Consider the following 23,204-nt stretch of genomic DNA (forward strand, 5'->3'; position numbering starts at 1 on the left):
TGCTTCATTATGTCAGACTTGGCTCTCGTCTGTTAATTTCCTTTCGTGGGGGGGTTTCTACCAGTTCTTGTGGCGCAGGGTATTAGTAATCCTCATTTAACCATCAGAAGGTGCGAGCTGTAATGATTAAGTGCACGGTATTTGATGGACGGCTGCACAGGCACTCAGTTTAGAGGGATCACTAGTTTCCTGCAACTTGCCTTAACATTGCCCTGTGTCACACAGCCAGCTGCAGTGTAGAGCCTTTTCCGCCCAGCCCAACCTCAGCAGAGCACCCCCAATACAGCGCAAGTTTGAAATTCTCCATGCCCAGTATCCTTAATTCCTCTGTCAATGAGATTGCCAATGTTTAGTGCCAAATTTAGATGTGGCTTCATACCCAATAGGAAATGGACAGGGTCTCTACAGACAAGCAGACGCAGGAGGCTTTCATCTCACCAATCAGGGCTAGATCCACAACTAGGCTCCAAAGGTGTGCCCATCTAGTTAACCCATAATTCACATGCATTAGAGAACAGCAGAACTAGATTTGATTTGTCCTCCAAGCCAGCATTTTGTGCTACAATAAAATGTTAACTGCTCCCCAGCTACTGTATTTACATGTAACAGTAGATTGTTTGATAGACATTCACGTGGACAGTGCAGGGAGATTAACTTGGGGGAGGATGGGGTGCGCTGCCAGAATCACTCTCGGTTGAGGGAGATGCAGAATGTTTACCCCTTTGCTGACCTTTTAATGCAATCTTCACCACATTCCAGTGGCTTTGATATGTGTGGCAATTCTACCCGCAGCTGACACAAATTATTTCTGTGCTTTCAGGTTGCCTTTGACTCACATCCTCATATGCGTGCTTCAGGACTTCCTCCTAGTCTGCCCACGATTCCTGGGGGAAAACCGTGAGTTTCGTTACTGGGCCACATACTGAACGTGCAATGTAAACTAACCTCCTGATTTCTCGGAACCTGAGTTGCAGCTCTTCTTTTGAAATCTTTGTTTTCTCTCTCTCTCGCTGTAAGGTTACAATGTTAAGGCTTTTGAGGCCTGAATTCTGGGAATTAACCTTTCTCCAACAATGGCAACCTGTGTTCATAAGATATGATGCCTGTCGAACATTTACATAGTTGGAAACCAGCTTTAGAATCATTTGGAATTATTAGTAGAACTTCACCTTTTTATTCATTGAAATCCCCAGTTGAGGGGCCAATCAGCCAGGTCCATGAACAGCGTTCCTGTTCAAGCCTGCAAAGGAATGAGCTAACTAACCTCCCCTTTTGGCACAAGATCAGCTCATTGCGCTATTTTGACCATGCGTCCTTGAATACAGCACACGTGTAGCACTGGGAGAGCAGAAGAAAAGCGAGAGTTGGGGATTCTGGACCAGAGGCCAGTCAAGGGCTCCTGGCTGCCCAGTCAGCACTGGCAGGATATTCTGGCATGGAGAAAGGTGAAAGGATGGGATGGAGGGGACAGGATGTTGAGGCACTGTATACTTGTTTTAATTGGGTCTTCCCTTCAGTCCCATTTGCAAACAGACAGGGAGAGTACCTAGAGCGCTGATTGGACACATTGGCCTGAATGTTCACACCTGGGTCAGGAGTGCAGAGTTGGGATGTTATCCGCTGCGCAAACCTGACCCGGGAGAAATGTCCCGGAAGTTGGGATTTTCGTTCTGGGGGTGGCGCAGTTCTCTTGGGCGTTGTGACAGCTGCCCCCGGAACAAGTGCAGAGGCTGCTGGGTGTGGAGGTGGGCTGAGCGGAAGGCCTGCCTCAGTGCACCGGTACTTGGTCAAAGGTTTTTTTTAAAAAGTATTAAAACAATAAACAGCCTTCACCCCCTCACCTTCCCACATACTCCCCATGCCCCACCCCATAACCCTCCATGCCAACCTATGTCCCTCTTCTCACCTCCCTCATGATCTCTCATGCCCTCTACCCAACTCATATCAATCTGTGCTCTCCTAACCACTGCTCTGTGCTCTCCTAACCACTGCCCTGTGCCCTTACCATGCCAGCTCTCCCAGTATCTACCATGGCAGACCTCAGGAGCCATGCTGAGATGAAATAATATGAAGTTCTAAGTGTCTATGGCAGACTTTATTTTTTTTTAAACATTCTCATTCGTAAAAACCCATTCATTACATTTACATTTCTTTAACTACATAACCCCTTATAAGAACAAAAATTTCATTTCAAGTGCCGAGTCCCTTATAAAAACGAGCATTAAAATTCATAGTCCCATTTCAAAGAGTCTATAAGCACTTGGAACTGTCAATCAAACTGTGCAATGGAAGGCACCCTACTGTGAGAATGGAAGGTTGTGAAATTAGTCATGTAGCACAGATGCAGTAAAGGTAGCCCCCAGGCTTATGTCAACAGGGTAAAATAGAAAGAAATTATTTTTTCTCTAACATTACAGACATTCCTTCTCAAGGGCAACTAGGGATGGCAATAAATGCTAGCCCAGCCAGCGAGCCCACATACGTGAATGATTTAAAAAAAAAAAAAAATTATTTTAAGGATTTAAAGGGCAGGAGTTTTAAATGACCTGACAGCTTGAGAGATGGTATTAACAGTTTCTTTTGACGGTTCATTTTGACAGTTTTCTTGCCAGTTCCAATGAATTTATGCACTTTTTACACACATCCATTTCCACCTTTAACAATCCCAAAGGTGCAAGGCCAACTCATTGTGCTATTTTGACTGTGTCTTTGTATACCTCCTCACAAAATTAGAGTATCTCCTGGCTGAAAATATGTTTGAAATTGTACTACAGGTTTTTTTTTCTTTCATGCGACATGGGTGTCGCTGGCAAGAGCAGCATTTGTTGCCCATCCCTAATTGCCCTTGAACTGAGTAGCTTAGTGGGCCATTTCAGAGTCAACCACATTGTTGTAGGTCTGGAGTCGCATGTAGGCCAGATGAGGTAAGGAAGGCAGATTTCCTCCCTGAAATGGACATTAGTGAACCAGATGGATTTCTGCAGCATTTGTTGATAGTTGTCATGGTCACCATTTCTGAGACTAGCTTTATATTCCTGATTTATTAATTGAATTCAAAAGCCACCAGCTGCCATGTTGGGATTTGAACCAAAAGCATTAGCCTGGGTCTCTGGTTATTAGTCCACTATACCACCTGCTACTTTACACACTTTGGATCTGTGGTTTACATTTTAAAAAATTAAGGACAAGAAACGGGCCTCCATGGTCTTCAAACTCACTGCAGCATTCAGCCTCATGGTGAATGTCCCACATTCATGTTTTCTCCTTTACTACCTCACCTATCAAATTGTTCCAAACGTTTCTCACACTTCTGAGTTCTCCCTAATGTCTGATTAAAAACTATCACTTATTTAAAATATATACGGCCTAATTTCTTACATTTTGATAGCATAGAGGCATTCCGATCAGTCCAACTTGTCCATGCCTGCCTTTATGCTCCACACAAACCTCCTCTCACCTTTTGTAACCTTTTATTCCTTTCATCCTCAGATTCTTTCTTTGCTGATTTAAACTGGACTACCATTCTAGGCTTACGCTATCCAGGCCACTTAATATTCCTGTTAGGAGAATCAATGAACAATTGTCCTTGTTGTAAGAGGGGAATTTTGCAAAAATAGGAATATGATACACATACATGGCCCTGATATTTCACCAGTCATATTGACTATGTCAGCAGGTTAAAATTGAGCTGTATAATTGTTAATAATGAGTGCAATATTGTGTTTATAGAAATACCAATATTCATGATTTCAATGAAAGTGCTAATCTATCTTAACTAGATACTGCTACCATATACTGTGACTTCAATCACTGAAATTCTCAGCACAGGTTTAAATTCTGATTGTTCTGGGCTTTGCAAATCAATTATCAGTCAGGTCTTTTGTGGAAATTCTTTAAGAATTGTATCAGATTTAAGAGGGTTAATTAACAAAAGAATCTCCAACCCAAATCATGGACACGTTACTGCAATCTGGGCAGAACTGAACCTCTAGCCTTTATTGATAATAAGCAGGTCATGAGGCCGATCTTGTTCATAGATGAACCTTGACAGAGATTCCTGACGTGCTGTTTGACCATGAAGGGAAACAAAGCCGGCCTCTCAATGGCTTTCATCTGATGTTTGCAGACAGCAAGGGCCGCCCGACATCAATCGGTGTGAGAACCTTGTCTGAAATGTTTAACTCCGTAACAAAGCAGCACCGTGGCTGCTTGCAGCTCCCCAATATCATTTAAAGACAAGCTACCTCAGCCAGTGGTAGAAACATGGAATCATTTACGGCTCAAAAATTATTGTCGTATGCAGTTCTGGTCACTACACTTCAGGAAGGATGTGAGGGTCCTTGAAAGGGTGCGGAAGCGATTTCCCAGAATGATTTCAGGGATGAGGGATTTTAGTTACCAGGTTGGGTCGGGGAAGCTGGAGTTGTTCTCCTTGGAGCAAAGGAGGTTGACAGAGGTATACAAGATTATGACAGGTTAGGAGAAGGTAGACAGGCAAATCTGTCCCCATGAGCTGATGGTACAAGGACTAAGGGACACAGATTTAAGGTTTTGGGCATGGGGAATGTGAGGAACAACCTTTTTAATGCAGTGAGTGGTAATGAACTCACCACCCATGAGGGTGGTGGAAGATCATGAATGGTTTCAAAAGAAAATTGAATGGACACTTGAAGGAAATAGACTTGCAGGGCTACAGGAATAGAGCGGGGGAAATGGAACTGCCTGGATTAGTCTGCAGAGAGCTGACATAGCCTTATTGGGCCGAATGGCCACCTCCTGTGCCTTAATTGACTCTGTGACTCTGAGAAGGAGGCCATTCAGCCAATTGTGCCCATGCTGGGTCCACACTGTTTACAGGTCCACCAAATGGGTACCTTGGCTGATAAAACCCCAAGAATGTTAAATGGCTAGAGTTGATGCTTATAATAGGGTTGTTTGCTTTTGTTTTATTTTAAATTCCGGCCTTTTGTTCCCAGAGCCTACTCCTTCCACGTCAGTGCTGACAGTCAGATGCAGCCTGTCCCGTTCCCTCACGATGCTTTGGTTGGACCAGGGATACCTCGGCACGCTCGGCAGATCAACAACCTGAATCATGGGGAGGTGGTGTGTGCCGTTACTGTCAGCAACCCCATGAGGCACGTGTACACGGGGGGCAAAGGGTGCGTCAAGGTGTGGGACATCAGCCAACCTGGAAGCAAAAGCCCTGTCTCTCAGCTCGACTGCCTGGTAAGACAACATCGGCCTCATTCATAATTTATCTGTTAATCTTTATATGGTCTATATCATGCACTAGCTATGACAGAAAAAAAATGAAGAATGAACATTTATTGCCCTTAATAAATCCTAAGGGCATTCTAGAGCACTTCATATCTTTTAAAGTGTGGTTTCTCTTGCTACGTAAGCAATTGTGGCAGTCAGTGTGCATAGCAAGATTCCACCACTGCACATGAGGTACCCAATCAGTTAGTATGCTTTAGCAGTGCTGACGAAGAGAAATGATGGCCAGGACACTATAGGAAAACTTCCTATTCTTGTTTGAATATTCCCGTGGGATCCTTTACATTCCCCTGATTAAGACCGGCCTAAAGTTTTGTCTAAAAGAGCACACTTCTGGCAGTGCAGCACTCCCTTAGTACCGCACTGATGGTGTCAGCCTGGATTATGGGCTGATATCTTTGCAGTACATCCTAAACCCACAACCCGTGACTTAGAAATGCAAGCTCTACTAACAGCTAGGCTGCTATAAGGGCTGAAGCAAGATTTATTTTCCAGTCTTTCTCTACTTTTTCCCCAACCAAGATGTCAAGCAGAAAAGCCATTCCTAGGCCTTTGGGAGGCCCCCCTGCTCTTAGACATGCCTATTTATTAGGAGAAGCATAGAAACCAAAGGAAGCTCTAAAACTAACTTCTTGTTGTATGGGGTGGTGCACAGTGCCCTGCTTCTACTCGCATCTGGGCAGCAATTACTATGTCCCAGGACTGACACTACATCCTATTACTCTATGATACAGTGCATTGGTCCTGCACAGTGGGGCAGCTCTGCCACGTCAATGCAACAGATTATTGACTAACAGCAAGTTGCTGGTTGATCTGTGAGAGCTGAGCAGTATTCACTGGAAATCCGTGGCCTTGTCTCAGACAGCGGTGCATTCATGTTCCCCTCATTGTGCTGGGAATGCAAGATTTTCCTACATTGGACACAGTGCTGGGATTCATCATTCCCGGCACAGAGCAAGATGCAGTTGGTGGATATCTCAAACAAAAACAGAGCACTGGACAAACGCTCGGCAGGTCAGTCAGTATCAATGGTGAAAAGTGGACAAGTTTATATTTCAGGTGGGCACCCGTCCCACCTCTGAAGAACGACCCGCACCCAACATGGTAATGTGTGTCCTTTATCTGGGGACACTGACTGACCTCTTTCTAGATGTGGTACCGTGTGGGCCAGTCCCACTACTCAGCCCCCAACATGATGCTCCAAATCCAGTAGCAAAATCTGATGCAATGTGAACTTTCTTTTGGTTGCACCATGATCCCAGTGTCCTCTTTGTCAATTATTATTGAATTTTGGGCAGTTTTGTGCTGCAGATCTGCAGCAATTATGAACGGGCTCGAATTGCCCAAATGTCTTTCACTTAAGTCTACCAGAAAATCAGGATTCTCGATACTGGGCTAATCCATTCCATTGTTTTTTTTTTTTGTGCACAAGTAGCACACCCTGCTGGCTGTGGCTCACCTGGTAGCACTCTTGTCTCTGAGTCAGAAGGTTGTGGGTTCAAGATCCTCCCCAGGAGCTTTTGAGCACATAGTCCAGGCTGACACTCTCTGTGCAGTACAGAGGGAGTGCCTGAGGTGCCACCTTTTGAATGAGAAGTTAAACTAGGGCCATGTCTCATTTCTCAGGTGAGTGATCCACTGGTGCTATTTTAAAGAAAGGCAGGTGAGTTCTGCACTGTCCTGGCCAAGATTTATCCTTCAACCAACATTATTAAAACTGATGAAAGCAAAATACTGCAGATGCTGGAAATCTGAAACAAAAACACAAAATGCTCGAAAAACTCAGTAGGTCTAACAGCATCTGTGGAGAGAAAGACAGAGTTAACGTTTTGAGTCTGTATGATTCTTCTTCATGCATATGGACTCGAAGCATTAATTCTGTCTTTCTCTCCAAGATGCAGATGGTGGATGGTGTGCAGATTGGTTATTGTGTTTCCTACATTACAATAGTGACAACAATGCTTAAAAGTACTTCAGTGACTGAAATGTGCTTTAGGGACATCCTGTGGTTGTGAAAAGCGATATAGCAAGTCTTTATTTCTTTATCCTACGTTTTAGTTCAATATGAGACTTGGAACACTATAATTCCATGAGTGGCTCATCGATGGAGACACTTGCACTTCATTCTCCCATTAAACGTAATGGGGTGGAGGGTGGCAGTGAAGCCTGTGCCCAATGCATTTTGCTATACTGCTGCTGTCCCACTATTAGTCAGAGGAAATTGCAGGTGGGTGTGTTAGAGTTATTGTTCTACTCAGTCTTTTCTCACATTGATGAGATGTTAGGCCATCTGGTGCCTGGCAGCAAAGTAACCAAAGGAAGTGAAAAAATATTCTGAGAAACCTCCAATGAGCAACAAGAAAAGAGAAATAAAAGTAGCTTACTCCAGCGGTAAAAGCCTCCAGTATAAAACACCTTGATTTTAAAACGCTCATACTTACTTTCAAACCCATCCGTGGTCTCTCACCCTCCCTATCTCTGTAATCTCCTCTAGCCCTATGACCCTCTGTCCTCAGCCCAGCCATCTTCAGCTGCTCCATCAATGACGTTCCTTCCATCATAAGGTCAGAAGTGGGGATGCTCGCTGATGGTTGCACAATGTTCAGCACCATTCATGACTCCTCAGATGCTGAAGCTGTCCATTTGCCAATGCAGCTAGACCTGGATAATCTCCAGGCTTGGGCTGACAAGTGGCAAGTAACATTCATGCCACGCAAGTGCCAGGCAATAACTACCTCCAACAAGAGAGAATCTAACCATTGCCTTTTGACGTTCAATGGCATTACCATCACTGAGTAGCCTATTATCAACATCCTGGGGGTTATTATTGACCAGAAACTGAACTGGACTAGCCATATAAATACTGTGGCTACAAGAGCAAGTCAGAGGCTAGGAATCGTATGACAGGTAACTCACCTCCCGAGTCCCCAAAGCCTGTCCACCATCTACAAGGTACAAGTCAGGAGTGTGATGGAATACTCCCCACTTGCTTGGATGAGTGCAGCTCCTACAACACTCAAGAACCTTGACATCATCCAAGACAAAGCAGCCCGCTTGATTGGCACCACATCCACAAACATTCACTCCCTCCACCACCTATGCAAAGTAGCAGCAGTGTGTACCACCTACAAGATGCACTGCAGCAACTCACCAAGGCTCCATCGACAGCACCTTCCAAACCCTGACCACTACCATCTAGAAGGACAAGGGCAGCAGATGGATGGGAACACCACCACCTGGAAGTTCCATCCCCCAAGTCACTCACCATCCTGACTTGGGAATGTATCGCCGATTCTTCACTGTCGCTGGGTAAAAATCCTGGAACTCCCTTCCTAACAACACTGTAACAGCACCTATACCACATGGAATGCAGAGGTTCAAGAAGGCAGATCAGCCATGATCTTATTAAATGGTGGAGCAGGCTTGAGGGGTTGAATGGCCTACTCCTGCTCTGTGTTCATATGTTTGTATGTGTCTAATGCCAATTTGATGTCAAAATAATGTCAAGTGGGGCATTTTAGTATGTTAAGGGTGCTATAAATACAAGTCGGTGTTCTTGTATACAGAACTTAAGCTGTATCGTATAACATTCAATATCAGCTCTAACCTGCCCTCATGTACTTGTCACAGCACATATGAACTGATGTTATTTCAGCAGTTTTAACAATGGAAAATAACAATTAAAAGTGGGAAAAGAAAAATACTTTTATGTAGCACCCTTCACAACCTTAGAATGTGACAAAGTGCTTTACAGTCAATGAAGTACTTCTGAAGTGTAGTCACTGTTGTAATATAGTCAATTTGGGCGCAGCAAGCTCCCACAAACATCAGTATGATAATGACCAGATAATCTATTTTAGCAATGTTAGTTAAGGCATGATCATTGGCTAAGACACCAGAGAGAATTTGACTGGTTTTCTTTAAGTAGTAGCATGGGATTATTTACATCCACCTGATAGAGGAGATGGGGCCTCTTTTTAACATCTCATCCAAAAGATGGCACCTCCAACAGTGCCACACCCCCTCATTACTGCACTAAAGTGTTCGCCTTGATTTTGTGTTGAAGACTGTGGAGTGGGGCTTAAACCCACACATTTCTGACTCAAGGATGAGTGTACTAGTTAGCCATGGCTGGCACCATTAAAAAGAAAAGAGAAACAAAATATACCTACCCCTGGTGAGAAAAGCCTCCAGTATACAAAAAAACCCTCGATTTTGGAAGGTTTCTTCTCCAAACGCCTCACACACACACCACCTTACCTTTTGAAGTATAATCGCTGTTACGATGCAGTCAATTTACATAGAGCAAAGTCTCAGTAACTATAAGTTAGGTAATGGACCTATTGGTCTATTTTGATGTGTTTGAGAAAGGAACTTTGGGCAGGGCATCAGAAAAACCCCTGCTCTTCTTTGAATGGGGCTGTAGAATCCTTTATGGACGGGAGGGACCTTGGGTTTATCATCAAAAGAATGGCCGTGAATCATTCCCTCAGTCAACCCAGATAACGTACTCAGTTCTGCTGTCCCACTCAATGCCAATTATGAAGAATAACATACCTGAAGTGTGTCCCAGTAAGATATCTCTCAAAGTTGATAGATTTTCCAAACCCTGCAGCGCATCCCAGACTCAGTCACACCCTTTGGGGGTAACTTCCTGGTAAGGAAAACCTCACTTCCCATTAACGAATATCAAAACATTGCAGAGTTTAGCAGCAGAGATTTTTGGACAGCAATTGGGGCAGGAAATCTGGATGAATTCCCCATCCCTAACCCTAATTGCACTGCTGAACGCGCCTGACAAACACCAAGTTAAAAGTTGCCACATAAATGCAATTTATTGTTGTTGTCGCTCATCCACTCTTGAAATTAGTAAAGGAACAGTGTTGGAGATCGAACCTGGGTCTTCCCTGATTTAAGCTCCTCAGTGACAGGGTCGGTAGGGGAACTCTACCTTATTCCGAATTATTCACCAAAGATAGATTTTCAGAAGTGCAGAACGCATTTGTGTTTTCTTGCTGACAAACAATACCAGTTAAAATAGAAGTCCATCGTAGGGGACCTTCAAGCTCACCTCACGATTGCCAAATCCTATGTTTCCAGAACCGAGACAACTATATCCGTTCCTGCAAGCTTCTCCCTGATGGCCGAACGCTGATAGTAGGCGGCGAGGCCAGCACGCTTTCAATCTGGGATCTGGCGGCACCGACTCCACGCATAAAAGCTGAACTGACGTCATCGGCCCCCGCTTGCTACGCACTAGCCATCAGTCCTGACGCTAAAGTCTGTTTCTCGTGCTGCAGTGATGGCAACATTGCTGTATGGGATTTGCATAATCAAACCCTGGTCAGGTAAGATGTGGGCAGGAATGTGGATAGCTGCCATCTTTGTATCCTGTTTATGTTTTTTCCTAAAGTTAGTAACCCCTGGCTCTTCAGGTGAAGGCAGCCTCCAGTGTCATTCCTTGGTCGCCATTCTTCATAGGAGAACCTTCCCAATGAATAGCTGTAGGATAATCAGTTGGATGATGGCCATTAAAGCAGAGCTTGTCCTTGATCCTCACCCAGTGCCTGCACATGTGCATTTGCCTTTAAGATGTCCCTGGGTGAGATTTTGGCCGGGGACTGATTTAATTTAATATTATGGATATTTAGCAGCCAAAGTTAATGACGAGCAATGCCAGGATCAAAAGCTTAGTGCATTTCGGAACTCTACACAAAAGGGATAAAATGTTGGAATATTGCTGGGGATGATCAGCACTAGTGGTAGAGGCAGAAACTTTAAACTCTTTTAAAAAGTACCTGGATCGGCATCTAAAGTGCTGTAAGCTGCAGGGCTATGGGCTGGGTGCAGGAAGGTAGGATTAAAAAGGGCACCTGGGTGTCCTCGGGCTGGCATGGACAAGATGGGCTGAATGGCCTCCTCCTGTGCTGTAACTTTTCTATGGTTCTATGGCTTGGGCTGCTACCTGGGTATTTTAGGTGTAGCAATTAGGGAAGCACTTGCTACAGTTGCTTTTTAGCAATGGTGTAAGCATAAGCCCAAATTTTCATAACGAAACCGTAAAAGATAGTGGGAGGGAATTTCCGAGTATAGGGCAGCTTTGAGTATAGGGTATCTTTGCCAGTAGTGGAGCAATCAAAATCAGGCTGAGGCCACAATTGGAAGGGTAAGTGAGATGATTCTGTAGTGGTAATATCACTGGATCCAGTAATCCAGAGACCCAGGCTAATGCTATGGGGACATGGGTTCAAATCCCACCACACCAGCTGGTGGAATTTAAATTCAGTTAATAAAAATCTGGAATGTAAAGATTCACATTAGTGAAGGTGACTATGAAACTAGAATTGGAAGGGTGTGGAGATCCTGAAGTTATAGGAGTGGAGGAGGTTACAGAGATAGAGGTGAGGGCCATCAAGGGCTTTGAAAACAAGGATGAGAATTGTAAACCTCACAAAGTAGCTGAGCTTTGCAGACTGGAAAATGTTTCGGCTTCATCCCCAAGCCAGGAATGTTATTTGATCTGCGATGGATTAGCAACAGAGGTATTTCAATTGGTCGCAACAGTCCTGGGATTAGGAAAGAGAAAGATAACCAGAGACCCCCTTCCTAATCACCAGCCAATGAGCTCTGCTGGTGCTTCATGCACGTGACTTTGGACTAATTTAATTAAAATTCTGGATATTTTGTGGCCATCTGTGAGGAGGGGGTGACCACAGGAGCAGCCTTGACTATAAGAACCCTCCAGTTGAAAAATGCGTTGGTGGTGATCATCGAGGCTCAACACCCATGGAACAAAATTCCAGCACCATCTAGACAGCAGGGGCTGGATTTTTAGCCTCCACCAGGGCTGGAATCGGAGCAGGCTAGACACTAAACTAGCTGATCCAAATTTTAATTTTGTCAATGGCCACTAAAAGCAATTAAATGAGGCAGACCGTTTTTTTTTTTTTCCCAGTCAGCCTTCAGGTTCCCGCAGGTGGTGGGGACCAGTTTGACTTCCTCCCAGCAGCAGACCAGGGAGTCAATGTGCCAGTGGGGCCTAGAGGCCTTCCCAAGCTGCCTGCCTGTATGCAGTAGCCTACTGCCTCCTATGGAGGGGTACTCCCGCACCCCACCCCAAATGATGGTCTGGCTGCAAAAGCCATTTTTAATTATTTAAACTTTAAAAGAGTTGGAGAGTGTCTGCATTTTGAAGCACCATCTCTCTTACTCATCTTTCATTGCAGGCTGCTGCTCCTTTCAAGCTGGAAGGCCACTGCTTGGCCCTTTTTTTGGCCTTCGTTCATTCACGGGATGTGGGCTTCATTGGCTTCTGCTTTGAGATTCCGCCCAGCTCGCCGCACAATTGGATGGCAAGCCCACCTTCTGGCCATTAATTGGCCACTCCAGGGAAAATCACATTGAATGACAGTTTCCCGCACAATGTTGGCTTCTGACCTCCATTTGAGCCTGAGGGTTGGATTCAGAAGCCAAAACAGGGAGGAACACCGGAGAAAAATGGCTGAACAAAAAAACAATAGAAAGCAAGATTGATCGAACCAGGAGTTGTTTATTGCACTGTTCAATTCAGATTCTATAATATAATCTATTCTCAATCATCTCCTATAATATTTGCAGCAATGGAATCTATTCTCATGGGTATAACACCTCTCTATTTAACAGTATTTAATTTCATCTGGTCTTTTTTTTTTATGCTCTGTTACATAGGCAGTTCCAAGGTCACACAGATGGGGCCAGCTGCATTGACATCTCAAATGATGGGACTAAGCTGTGGACTGGTGGCCTGGACAACACAGTCAGGTGCTGGGACCTGAGGGAGGGGAGGCAGCTTCAGCAACACGACTTCACATCACAGGTACAGAGCCTGAGAAGTACTCCACAGAGGGAGCAGTGAGGCTTCAAATAAGTTCCAAACAATCAGTATTGACTTTAATAATTACCCTCTCCACTGTTATCCAGCTGGGTGGGACTGCTCTCATCTGGTTCCATTCTTATCTATCCAGTTGTAGTTAGAGAATCACCTGCAATGACTTCACTTCTTCCTCCTGCACTGTTACATCTGGTACCCTCCCAAGGATCTATCCTTGGCCACCTCCTATTTCTCATCTGCATTCCGTCCCTCAGCAACATCATCCTAAATCACAGCATTGGTTTCCACATGTACACTAATGACACCCAGCTCTCACCATCACCTCTCTCCATCCTTGTGCTGTCTCTCAATTGTCCAATTGGTGTTGAATAACCAGAAATTTCTTCCAACTAAATATTGGGAAGATGAAAGCCAGTGTCTTAAGTTTCTGCCACAAACCCTGCTCCCTCACCACTGACTCCATCCCTCTCCATGGAAACTGAGGCTGAACCGCTCTGTTCACAACCTCATTGTCATATTTGACTCTGAGGTGAACTCCCGACCATTTACCTGCACAGTTACTAAGACCTCCTATTACCATCTCCAACCCTGTCACAACTCATCTGGTGCTGGAACTCTCATTCATGCCTTTATTACTTCTAGACTTGACTATTCCAACGTACCCCTGGCTGGTCTCCCATGCTCTACCTCCCTTTCCTAACTCTTTCCAGGCCCTGTTCCCCTGTTCTCACTGAACTACATTGGCTCCCAATTAAGCAATGCCTCAATTTTAAAACTCTTATCTTTGTTTTTAATCCCTCCATGGCCTTGCCCCTCACTACTGCCACAACATCCTCCAGCCTTACTAAGAATGCTTCCTGTAAGCTGCATGCATGTACACAAGAACACAAGAAATAGGAGCAGGAGTAGGCCATTCAGCCCCTTGAGCCTGCTCCACAATTTGATAAGATCATGGCTGACCTGATTGTGGCCTCAATTACACCTTCCTGTCTGGCCCCCCCATAACTCTTGACTCCCTTGTCAGTCAACAATGTAACCCAGCCTTGCAGACATTGAATTATGCATTCTCTACTTCTCTTTGGGGAAGAGAATACCATAGACTAATGACCGTCAGAGGGGAAAAAAGATCTCTTCATCTCAATCTTAAATGCGAGACCCCCTAATTTTTAAACTTTGTCCCCTAGTTCTAGACTTCCCCACAAGTGGAAACATCTGAGCATCCACCCTGTCAAGTCCCCTCAGGACCATGTATGTTTCAATATGGTGACCTCTCATTCTTCTTCAATGAATACAGGCTCAACCTGTGCAACCTTTCCTCATAAGCTAATCCTTTCAACCCAGGAATCAGAGGAGTGAACCTTCTCTGAAGTGCTTCTAATGCATCTATATCTTTTAATTAAGAGGACCAAAACTGTACACAGATGCAGTCTCACCGAGGCCCTGTAAAGCTGTAGCAACACTTCCCTATTTTTTATACTCAATTCCCCTTGCAATCAATGCCAACATTTCATTTGCTGTGTCTGCATTCCGACTTTTTTGATTCATGCACCAGGATGCCCAGGTCCCTCTGTACCATGGAGCTATGCAGGCACTCTCCAATTGACAAGTATACTGATTTTTTATCCTTTCTGCCAAGGTGGACAAGTTCACATTTATCCACATTATACTCCATCTGCCTAATTTTTGCAGCCACACAACAACCTGGAAGGTATCACGTAGGCTGCTCACTTGCACAGCTGTGCAGAAAAAAAAATTAAAGGTACAGCATTTTCAAACAAACAGGCCACACGTTCACTTTTGCAGAACCACTACATCCAATTCAGGTTCATAGGGAGTCGGAACCTATCCCAGCAGGCAATGGGTGCTAAGCAGGGTACAACCAGGATGGGATACCAGCCCATCACAGGGCACGCACTTACATTTTACCATAGCCAATCCACCTAAACAGCACATTTTTGGACCGTGGGAAGAAACTAGAGCACCCGGCAGAAAGCCATACAGACACGGGGAGAACTTGCAAACTCCACACAGACAGACACTCAGGTTCAGGGTCGAACCCAGGTCCCTGGAGCTGTGAGGCAGCAGCGCTAACAACTGCGCCACCATGCCACCCTAGGTCCCACACAATAAAGAAAATTAGAGTGGACAATGCCCACAAGCCACCGAAATCTCTGCTCCTCCAATTCTGGCTTCTTGAGAGTTCAAGATTTTAATCGCTCCAACATTGATGGCCATTCTTTCAATTGCACAAGTCCCAAGCTCTGGAATTCCCTTCCTAAACATCCCTGCCTCCGGCATCTCTTTCCTCCTTTAAGAGATCCTTAAAACCTGCCCCTTTGACCAAGCTTTTGGTCATCTGCCCTAATACCTTCTTCTGTGGCTGTGTCATATTTGATTAATCACTCCTACAAAGCATTTGGGGACAGTTTACTGTGTTAAAGGTGCCATATAAAGGCAAATTATTGTTTTGATGGGCAGAATTTTTCGGGTGGGCCGTGCCTAACCCGAACAGGAATAAAATCGTGCACGATGACATTGGGCGAGTGTCCCGATGTCATCGCGCATTCCTGCGATAATTAAGAGGCCGATTAAGGCCCTTAATTAATTAAATGGAATTTTTCACAGCCTGTCCTACTGTTCAATTGGTGGGTGGGCGAGTAGGCCAAGCATTCCATGGGCAGGATGAGGTTTCGACCAGTGATTTAAAAGAAGAAATAAAAACTTTTAAAACTCATTTTAACATGTCCCTGCTCATGTGACTTTGTCACATGAGACATGTTTTCCTTATTTTTCAACTGCTTATTTTTCATGTTAAAAAATCATCGGCTCCCTGAGGCAGCCCTGTGCCTTCAGGGAGCTTTCACTGAGCACACCATGCATGTGCTGACTTCCACACTCGCCCTCCTCCACCCCCCCCCCCCCCCTCCCCCTCCCCCACCCAGGCAGCGCTGAGGTTATCAGTGCCCGATTCATGGCCAACCAGTGTGAAATCGTGGTTGGGGCCCAATCGCGGCCGGTTCCAGACCAACCTGACGAGGTAAAAACCCTGCCTGATGTGTTGTTGACAGATGAATGTTGTCCAGGATACCATTCAAATTCCCTGGTCTTCTCAAAGTCATATCAAACAGCATGTCCCAGCCACTGTTCGCAATGGACAAGATACAGACCGTACCCAACCAGCCCACGTTTGCAAAACTCTAAACACAGTGTCCAACGTGAGATGTGATTCCACGATTGGACAACATTTTCTAAATAATCTTCAGTGTGCTAAGAATTACGCTGCCAGCCAATTTAAGATTGCCAGTCTCTCTCGCAGTGTGGGACATTTGTGTGTACTGGAAGCTACATAAATTAGTGCATGGGGCCCTGTTTTTTGCGGACAGAAAGAACATGTACACATGTCGTTCAGCTAAACAAAATAAGTGACAGCCATTCGCTGACCCATTCCTCAGGGCAATACCTTGACCAGTCAGGGTCAAAATGCCTGGTTTAAATTTCAAACAATGCTTGGCAGTCAACTGTCGGTCGCCATCACTGCTGTATTCTCCATGGCAACGCCTCTACCAATCCAAGTCCACTTGCCAACCAATCAGCACTCCCTTCTCATAGCGTAAATCGTTGTTTTCCCCTTATTCTTGCAAAGTGTCCTGATGAGTGCAAAACAAAAACAAAAAGCTTCGACACGGCTCTTTTTTCAGCAATACTCAAGTTCAGATAGAGTCAGGCAATCTGTCATATCCCATAGAGTGGGCTTGTGAAACTTTGCCACCTTGACAATTTGAAGCCTAATAGTACCAATAATAAATCCATAGATTTCACCATTCCATACAACTGTAGATGCTTAGAGCAGAGCTAGAAGTCATAACTGCAGTCATGACTGTGCACAATCCAAACCTAATCCCACTGCCTTGTTCTCCCCACATAGCCCTCAGAGAGAAGGGCAGCCTACATAAGATTTTTCTGTGAGCCAGAGCACGTTGGTGTCCATTTGCCTCAATCTCCGGGATGGTCCTAAGTCCACAATGATGTGAAGCTCCTACATTTGCAGGTTGGCTGGCAATAGCTTAACCTTTGCAACTCGAGCATCACAAGTCCTTGTGTGAACCTAACCAATTGAGCTACAGAGGCTGAATAACAAGCAACTAATCAACATGGTCATGGTTTACTTAGTCGACATCCCAACATGGGAAAAATCCTACTTCAGCCAGTACACACATTTAAAGAAACAGATAATTTTGACTGAGTCTACAACCAAAATAATAACTGGATCTGCTATACATTTAAAGCATTTTCTATTTTTATCCCAACTTTCAGATTCTTTCAATTCTTTTAATTTCGAGTTTAGGCAAAAAATGTGAAACGGACAATATTGATTCAGCTGTCTGCTCTTTTGGCTTTTCCTGTTTGTCATTTGCATTGACTGGTCAGTGGAGCATGCGACTGATCTGATACCGCCCACTTCACATTTAGCGGTCAAGATCAAAATGGCCCTCGACATCTCTTCAACCCGTGTTGTAGGGTCAGTGCAACGACGTTAGAAAGGAGTTGCCTGATAACAAGGTGACAATTAGTGAACCCATTGCTTAAAAACCCTGTTGGTTGTGTTTCAGATTTTCTCCCTGGGTTACTGCCCGACTGGTGAGTGGCTAGCTGTCGGGATGGAGAGCAGCAACGTTGAAGTTTTACACGTCAACAAGCCAGACAAATACCAGCTTCACCTACATGAGAGCTGTGTGCTCTCACTCAAGTTTGCCTGTTGCGGTAAGAATCATCTTCAGTTTCCACGTTGCATGGGGCTACAAGGAGATGCTGAACGGTTTTGACAGGATTGCTTTACCTGTGTGAACTTATTTTCTTACCGTCAGCTCATTCCATTATAACACTGCTCTAGCATTGTCATGTTGAATGTTCAACTTATGTTTAATGAATTCCTGGGATGTAGAAAGGCCAGCATTTATTCCCATGCCTAATTGCCCTTGAGTTATCACAATGAATCACTGCAGTCCATATGGTGAAGGTGCTCCCACAATGCTGTAGGGTAGGGAGTTGCAGAGTTTTAATCCAGTGGCAAGGCAGGACTGACAAGATTTGTGCAAAAATGGTGTGTGACATGGAAGGGAACTTGGAAGCGATGTTCCCATACGCCTATTACCCTTGTCCTGGTAGGTGGTAGAGGTCACAGGTTTGGGAAGTGCTGTTGAAGAAGACTTGGTGAGCTGCTGCAGTGTGTTCTGGGGATAGTACACACAGCAGTCACGGTGCACCAGTGATGGAAGAAATGGATGTTCAAGCTGGGTAAACGGGCTGTTGATCAGGTGGACAGCTTTGACTTGGATGGTGTTGAGTTTCTTGAGTGTTGTTGCAGCTGCATCTTTCCAGGTATCTTCCTGTAAGGCTTTAAAAAAAACTTCTTTCACCTCATCGTATTTTCATTTTGACAGCATTAGCATGAGGCATAAACACTAACAGGAAAGCTCCGTGTAAGGCAAAATTGCTATAGCTATTTGAAGTAATGTTTACCGCTCCTTTACTGCACTGGAACTCTACCAGTGGAACTTGTTTTCCACTGATGCAGTTACCAAATCTAAGGGAGGCTTAACATTATTAACATCTGTTAAGCTGTTGGGTAAAATGTTGCAAGCAGTGTGTCCCGATACACAGGAACTTAATATGTCCAGACTTAACACTAGTGTGGATATTGGGTTTCAGTTGGCCTCCTCCTGTGCTGTAATGTTCCATGATCCTGACCAATATTGCTACAAACATTACCATAAGTAGTTTAGCTGATAAATCATCTCACTGCTTTTTGTGGGATCATACAATGACCAAAATGTCTACCTTGGTCCCCTACATCACATCAGTTGGTGGAATCCAAAGTGCCTCGTTAATGTTGAACGAAGCACGCTGGTTGTATTTGAAAGAGGGGACCAGCAAGTTCGATCATCTTCTGTCAAAAGCCAAAAACATAACTTGAAAGCATGTCTTTGTGCAAAATTACTGCAAGATGCCACAGAGTTACATTTTAGACCTTGCCATTTTAATGAAGAGCTACCGTGATGGTAGTGAAGCCAACAACTTGAAAAACACATTTATGGTCAGATTCAAATTGGAGTACCGTGTAAAGTGAAAATGGCTTGTGAGTTTGTTCACTCTGTGACCCTCTCAGGGTTTAGGTGACTGGAGTGTGCTCCAGGCTGTGACACTTTCAGAATTTGGATGATACTGTATTTAAGCTATGATGCACAGAAAGACTTTCAATGACTGCAGTGTGTTCAAACTAATAAATTGAGGATTTGACTGGCAATGTGTGCAAATTGACACACTGAGCACCTAAATGCCTGTAGTGTGTTCTGTGATACACACTGATGGTTCGATTGACTTTGGCAGCATATTCAAACTGGGACAGATGCTGGAGGTTTGCTTGATTCTGTAAATTGTTGGAACTTTCACTGCCATGGTTTACGGTGCTTTCCAAACTTGATTGTTTTCCAGCTGTTCTTTATTCTGTGTTGGATGAGTGGACACTTTGAAGCAGTGAAACCTTTTTAAGCTTCTTTACAGACAATGAAAATCCTTCACCTTGGCACACTGCCAAATGTGGAAGATCACTCCTTTGGCCGCCATGGGGTTTGTTAGTACGCTCAGGAGATTTTTCGTCCTCCTCTCACACAAATAGATGACTTTAGCAGCCAATTTTAATGAAGTATTTGCTTCAGATTTCAGGAAAATGGTTCCCTTGAGCACTTCCCACACAGGGCCCCTGCTACACTTCTCAAACTTCCAGTTCCTCCCTAATGCAGCCCCTGAGAGGGTTTCTGAGGAAGTGTAAGTGCAGGCCTGATCCAATCTCACCATTGATCTCCAGAGGACGCCAAGCTGATGTCTTCAAATTGCTGCTCTTATAACTCTCCTCTCCATAGGTAACAGCAATCTCAGGCTTGCAGTAAGCTTTGGGCAGATACAGCAGTGAAAAAAAGACTTGCATTGATTTCCCAACCTCGGGATGTCCCAAAGCGCTTTACAGCTAATGAAGTCTTTTTGAAGTGTAATCACTGTTGTAATGTACGAAATGCAGCAGCTGATTTGTGCACAGCAAGCTCCCACAAACTCCTAGGTGATAATGACCAGAAAATCATTTTTTAAGTGGTGTCAACTAAGGGATAAATATTGGCCAGAATGTTAGGGAGCGCTCTCCTGCTGTACTTTGTGGTCGTGCCAGAGCATCTTTTACATCCCTCCGAGGACAGACGTGACCTCAGTTAAAACGTCTCGTCCAAAAGATAGCACCTCTGAAAGTGCAGCACTCGCTCAGTACTGCTTTGGAAGTGTCAGCCTAGACTTTGTGCTCAAGTCTCAGGAATGGGATTTAAAACCACAACCTTCTGACCAGAGGCTGCTACCACTGAGCTATGGCTGACAGGCAGAGGTAGTATAAGGTCTCAGGAATGCAGTGTTAACAGGTTATTACTGCAATGATCAAACCAGCATTCTTAGTCATTAAAGAAACACATTATAAAATGAACGTTTGAGAAACAAATCGCAGTATAAGTTATGATTTTGATTTTATTTTTTCAGGTAAATGGTTTGTAAGCACTGGGAAAGACAACCTCCTGAATGCATGGAGAACTCCATATGGAGCCAGTATATTTCAGGTACTGACTGATTGTGAGTTACTCGCTAACAGACATTGAGGGCTGCGTTTCCTAACGGGCTGTTGTTTGAGGGATGCTCTCAGGGGTTCTGTGCATGAGAGTTTCCATGTAGCCACCACTTCCTAGCCCCCAGTGTTTCCAGCTGGCCCTTACACTTGAAGGTAGACAAGCCCGATCTCTATCTGACCAATTTCTCTCCTCTTATTGACTGTAATAAGGGAACAGAACTGAGGCCCAGATCTATTAACATACCCCACAGCCACGGAAGTCATGAAAACAGGCCCAGAAACAATGCAGCAGTAAGCCTACTAAGAATATTGAGTAACTGGGAAATAGACCTATAAATACCACTGTTCAAAGCAGCTAATCTGAGAATTGAAGGAACAGCACAGTTTATACCTCACTTAGCCTTCTTAACATGGCTTTCGAATACCCTCTTGTGCATTATAGACAAGGGCACTGCTGCCACGGGAGTTGGTGCTCTCAGGCTCCTCCAATACCAACTTCCCCTCCTCGCAATATTTGCTTTCTGAAAGTTAGAAACGTGGTTTATCTGTTCAGGGACAAATATGCTTTGCACAACTGAGTTAATGACACTATACTTGATTTTTTTTTTTGCCAAGTCAAAGGAATCATCCTCAGTGCTGAGCTGCGACATTTCTGTGGACGACAAGTACATTGTTACTGGCTCAGGTGACAAGAAGGCTACAGTCTATGAAGTGATTTATTGAGCAGCAATCCCTCTCAGCCAGCAAGAAATCTAAAGGGACATCAAGCTGTTAATGGACATTGGATTTAACTAGGGACAAGTTAAGGACAACAACAGCTACTGCCAAAGCAGACTGCATTTGTACTGTTCAAGGCTGCAATATACTATAGAGCGAAAACTTCAGATATATTTAGGCAAAAAAAAACGTGGGGCGTTTGTCTTGTTTATACAACATAGTGAATTGTAATTGTGAAAATGTAAATATTTTTGAAACAAGTTTTTGCGTTGGCTTGTTTAGCCACAAAACGATCATTCATGGATGAAGTCCTTTCTTTTATACTGTCTTTACCTTCAGGAAGCAGGATTCCTGCTGAAAGCCTTGTACTTAATATTGATTGACCACATCTACCACTGTATAGGGGACAAATGCACTGTGTAGAACTACTTTGTGAATTAAGCAACAGTCTCTGTGAAGTGTTGAATGTTATTGTCAGAGTAGCATCTCTAATTCTAGCATTGGTTTCTTTTTCCGTCTCATAAGACTAGTGCCACACACCTGTGCAGGACACTGCTCCACAAGGCATTACCAAAGGGATAAAAGTTGCTATTTAACTCTTCTGTCTCGTACTGTGATCACTTTTTGTCTTGTTTTCACCCATGTCTTACCCGCGTTGCAGTGGGATAAGTGTCATAGGAAAGGTCGCTCTATGATTGTACCACTAATTTGTACTTTGAAACCCCAACTAGCAGGAGGATGGCTTTGATGTGAAGGTTAATTTCTCTTTCACCACTGCTCATGATACCCTAAACATCAAAGCAACCAAGAACCCTTGAATGTCCATTGGAGTCAAATTCAAATATCACTCTGTCCCCTATTTAATTTTAAAAAGAGATCAGAACTCCCCCCTCTGGCACTGCAATCTTCTTACCTTGTATAAAATTCGAATTCTGTAAATGCTTAATAAGTTACTTCCTAGAGGATGCAGCAGGCTTTGCACTAACAGATGCTAAAGTGCTGTTCCAAGAGAATTGGGATCAATGCATTATCACAGCGAGACACCCTGTGGAACGCATGAAGAGAGTATGCGCCTATGTGGAGCCAGGGGAGGAAGACAGAGTGATTCAGTGTCCTTCCTCGTGTGTGACTCAAAAGAAGTAGGTTAAGGAAAGGTGAGCAGAGGGACTGAGCGTGTGATGTGCTATAATATATTGCAGCTTAAAAATGAATTTTTGCACATAAATGTGCGTTTCAAGAACAAGCTTCTCTTTTGTACAGATCTATGTAAGTGAGTGACTGTAGAACACTGCTGTATAGTAAGTAAAAACAAAAAAAAAAACCCCATTAAACCTGCACCGCTCTGCCCATCATTGTACCTGTCTGTTGAGTGTTCCATGACCGAACAGGAAAAGCCGGAAGTATAACTAGATTTAAAAGTAAAAGTCGTAATATTTATAACAATTCAAGCAAATTTGAACAAACCTGCCTAATAGTAACACTTAGGTTAAAAATGGAGACCAATCCATTGGTTCACCCTGGATGGACTGGTTTGTAAAGTGGACATTACAAGGTAGCTATCTAACGAACTCTATCTCCAAATAATGGACCAGGCTTGATTACAGACCTGTACATTTGCGGCCAGGTGAGTGCGTTTCTCCCATAACCCATCCAAATACTTAGGTACCGAATACAAAACAG

The 23,204-nt window shown here is 44.2% G+C and overlaps 1 protein-coding gene across 8 annotated transcripts in view; it reads left to right on the forward strand.

The window, feature by feature from the left end:
• LOC121286860 (transducin-like enhancer protein 4) overlaps positions 1–22,871 on the forward strand; it is a 214,085-nt gene extending 191,214 nt beyond the window's left edge. For all 8 annotated transcript variants that reach the window (XM_041204006.1, XM_041204012.1, XM_041204008.1 and 5 more), the window contains 7 exons: positions 821–897; positions 4,977–5,226; positions 10,378–10,625; positions 12,985–13,132; positions 17,758–17,908; positions 20,723–20,799; positions 21,423–22,871. In XM_041204006.1, coding sequence (XP_041059940.1) covers positions 821–897; positions 4,977–5,226; positions 10,378–10,625; positions 12,985–13,132; positions 17,758–17,908; positions 20,723–20,799; positions 21,423–21,530 — 1,059 coding nt within the window. In that variant the 3' untranslated portion in view covers positions 21,531–22,871. The remainder of the gene's footprint in view (positions 1–820; positions 898–4,976; positions 5,227–10,377; positions 10,626–12,984; positions 13,133–17,757; positions 17,909–20,722; positions 20,800–21,422) is intronic.
• The last annotated feature ends 333 nt before the right edge of the window (positions 22,872–23,204 follow it).

The sequence above is a fragment of the Carcharodon carcharias genome, chromosome 14, assembly GCF_017639515.1.
Source record: "Carcharodon carcharias isolate sCarCar2 chromosome 14, sCarCar2.pri, whole genome shotgun sequence".
Lineage (NCBI taxonomy): Eukaryota > Metazoa > Chordata > Chondrichthyes > Lamniformes > Lamnidae > Carcharodon > Carcharodon carcharias.